At 46.5% G+C, this 3568-nt stretch overlaps 1 protein-coding gene across 1 annotated transcript; it reads left to right on the top strand.

Moving 5' to 3' along the window:
- The first annotated feature begins 1055 nt into the window (after window positions 1-1055).
- LOC133544302 (transcription factor Sox-1a-like) lies at window positions 1056-3294 on the top strand. Its single transcript, XM_061889495.1, has one exon. It carries the CDS (start codon window positions 1233-1235, stop codon window positions 2220-2222), a length of 990 nt encoding a protein of 329 aa, XP_061745479.1. The 5' UTR covers window positions 1056-1232; the 3' UTR covers window positions 2223-3294.
- Window positions 3295-3568: the final 274 nt, after the last annotated feature.

Below are 3568 nucleotides of genomic sequence, written 5' to 3'. Positions count from 1 at the left end.
GCCCTGTAATGCATGAGGGGGCGACTTGTCCAGGGTGTACCCCGCTTTCCGCCCGATTTTAGCTGACATAGGCGCCAGCGCCCCGCGCAACCCCAAAAGGGAATAAGCGGTAGATAATGGATGGATGTAGTAGTCTTTCTTGAACTATTTGGAAAAAAATATATAATGTTGGCCCTGCGATGAGGTGGCGACTTGTCCAGGGTGTACACCGCCTTCTGCCCGAATGTAGCTGAGATAGGCGCCAGGGCCCCCCGCAACCCCAAAAGGGAATAAGCGGTAAAAAATGGATGGATGGATGGAGATATAAAAGTAACTAAAAAAATTGTAGAAAAATAAACAAGTGATTCAATTATAAATAAGGATTTCTACACATAGAAGTAATCATCAACTTAAAGCGCCCTCTTTGGGGATTGTAATAGAGATCCATTTGGATAAATGAACTTAATTCTAAACCATTCTTCACAAAAAAAGAAATCTTTAACATCAATATTTATGGAACATGTCCACAAAAATGAATATCGCATTGTTGCATTTCTTTTCACAGTTTATTAACTTACATTCATATTTTGTTGAAGTATTATTCAATAACTATATTTAAAAAGGATTTTTGAATTGTTGCTATTTTTAGAATATTTTTTAAAAATCTCACGTACCTCTTGGCATACCTTCAAGTACCCCCGGGGGTACGCGTACCCCGATTTGAGAACTGCTGTGATAGAGGCTATTTTTTGTAATGGTTTTACCCTGTTTACACAAATAAACATGTTAAAAATGGCCCTGAATGCAATCAGTGTTAAGTTTGTATTTTATTTGAAATGATTAAAAGCAATTTGAGCTAAATTATTTCTGGGATACAAAATGCATGGAATTGTGTCAACATTTAGGTTTGACAACCGAAGGTTTCGCCGCAGCCAATCACAAGTCCCGTGCTGTGACGTCACCAGAAGCTCGAGCCCGCGCATGCAAATCACGTCCACGCTCGAGCCTCTCCATTGGCCGGCCGCGCTCATTTAGCCGCTGTCAGCGCGCGCGGCCCCGGGCACGCTCCACTAACTTTGACCCGCGCAGCTCGCAGCAAAGTGGGCTCGAAAAAAAAAAGAAGGGGGTCTATTCTTCTCGGCGGATGACAGCGAAAAGGACAAAAAGGGGGAAGTGAGGAAGAAGTTGTCATTATTTTCCCGGCACTATTCAATGATTGTGTGGGTCTAAGCGGTTGTTCCGAGACAAGGTGAATGTACAGCATCATGATGGAGACCGACCTGCACTCCCCGGTGGGGCCGCAGACCAACGCGTCCAACCCGGGGGGGAGCGGCAAAGTCCCCCAGGAGCGAATCAAGAGACCCATGAACGCCTTCATGGTGTGGTCCCGGGGCCAGCGGCGGAAGATGGCCCAGGAGAACCCGAAGATGCACAACTCGGAGATCAGCAAGCGGCTGGGTGCGGAGTGGAAGGTGATGACCGAGGCGGAGAAGCGACCCTTCATCGACGAGGCCAAGCGGCTCCGGGCCATGCACATGAAGGAGCACCCGGACTACAAGTACCGCCCGCGGAGGAAGACCAAGACGCTGCTGAAGAAGGACAAGTACTCGCTGGCCGGGGGACTCCTGGGCCACGCGGCGGGTGTGGGGATGGGCGGCGGGCAGCGGCTGGAGAGTCCCGGCGGCGGCGGTGGAGGTGGCGGCGGGCACTTGGGCTACGCCGCGCACGTCAACGGCTGGCCGAGCGGCGCCTACCCGGGCCAGGTGGCGGCTGCAGCGGCCGCAGCCCACGCCATGATGCAGGAGGCGGCGTACACGCAGCAGCACCCGGGCACCGGGGCTCACCCGCACCACCACAACCCGCACAGGTACGACATGAGCGCCTTGTGTTACAGCCCCATCTCGAACTCCCAGGGCTACATGAGCGCCTCGCCGCCGGGCTACGGGGGCATCACCGGCTATACGCACCAGCACCAGGGCGCCGGCGTGTCCCCCGTGTCGGGGGCGCACGGGGGTACCCTGGGCCCGCTGGTGAAGTCCGAGCCCAGCGCCAGCCCCCCGGTGTCCGCGGGGCGCGGCACCTGCCCCTCGGGGGACCTGCGGGACATGATCAGCATGTACTTGCCCACGGGCGAGGTGGCGGGAGACTCCTCCGTGCACGGCCGCCTGCACGTCCTGCACCCGCAGCACTACCAGGGCAGCAGCACGGCGGTGAACGGGACGGTTCCTCTGACGCACATATAAAAATAATCATCAGCAAAAAAAAAAAAAAAAAAAAAATAAGCACTAAACCGCAACCAAATACTTTTGGGGCGCTGCTGCGCTCATGTAAATGACGGCTTTTAGAGCCGTAAAAATGCAATCACCTGAACAAACTTTTTTTTTTTTTTTCCCCTTCACACTCACGCGGATTTCTTTCAACTCGCTCCAAGTTTTCACACCATTTAAATAATAATCCTGCAACTTTGTGTGGAATTGAAGGCGTGGAAAATGTGTTTTTAAACGACTTAACCGCAGGCAGACAATTTCAACTGATTCCCAGTTTTAATCCAATTGTAAAAAAGGTCGGTGTGATTTTTTTTTTTATTGTTTATTTTTTGTTTTGTTTTTGTTGTAAGTCTTGTAAATTGTGAATAAATATTGCCACTGGAAACGCTTTATGCAACTGTACAAATGCATTATTATTTCTTTCCCCCTTATTATTTATTTTTGCCTTTTAATTTAAGTGATCTGAAAAATGACAGCAAACAAAACGTATCAATTTGCTTCCTTCATCATTGTTGTATGCTTCAGCTCATTTTTTTTCTCATGTCTATGCTGTAAACATTTTCCCGGCTAATTCACAGTAAAATACTGGCTAATAATGGCATTATATTTACAGTCATTTCCTGTTAAATTAAATGCTGTGGAAAACATGTTGTAATGTTTACAGTCATAGTACATTTTAATACCAGTATTTTATTGTGAAATAATACTGGTAAATGCTTTGAAATCCTGGTCTTTTTTTTTACAGTGAAGTTTGATTATGAATTGTTTTTTTGTGTGTGTGTGTTTTAATGAGTGCACTCTATTTTGAGATTGTTTTTAATATCTGTGCAAGGATTCCATAATTGTGAGACGAAAAAAAAAAGAAACGCATTGATCACATATTTGCCAATATTCTTTTCCATTATTGTTGATTCAATATACAAACAGGACTACTTTATCTAATTCATTATTTGATGTTTGAAATCCCCTTGTAATTTTTTTTTCTGTGTTATGCAGAATAACATGTTCAAGGTTAGACTGCATTCCCATAAAGTTTTGCTGTAACCCACGCCTATTTTTTTTCTTTTTGCTAAATTATATTTTTCTCCAAAGCTTGAATAATCGCAGTGTCACTGGCTCTATGTGCTTTTTTTCATTTTTCAATCCACATGGGTAGAAAATGGACGGATGGACGTTAAAAACTGCAAAACTATGTTGATTTACCACCCATCAGGGCCATGGCCTCGGTAAATCAAATGCGGCAACAACGACAACGGTATCTGCTAGACCTCCTAAATTGGGTCCACTTAAAGCCTGCACTTCCACTATGGGGTCCTTGTGTT

Source organism: Nerophis ophidion, linkage group LG27, assembly GCF_033978795.1.
Source record: "Nerophis ophidion isolate RoL-2023_Sa linkage group LG27, RoL_Noph_v1.0, whole genome shotgun sequence".
In the NCBI taxonomy this organism is placed as follows: Eukaryota; Metazoa; Chordata; class Actinopteri; order Syngnathiformes; family Syngnathidae; genus Nerophis; species Nerophis ophidion.
This window is presented reverse-complemented; position numbering and strand designations above follow the sequence as displayed.

Excerpts from the sequence above, each read along its gene's own strand:
- LOC133544302 (XM_061889495.1), top strand. The coding sequence starts at position 1,233 with ATGTACAGCATCATGATGGAGACCGACCTGCACTCCCCGGTGGGGCCG.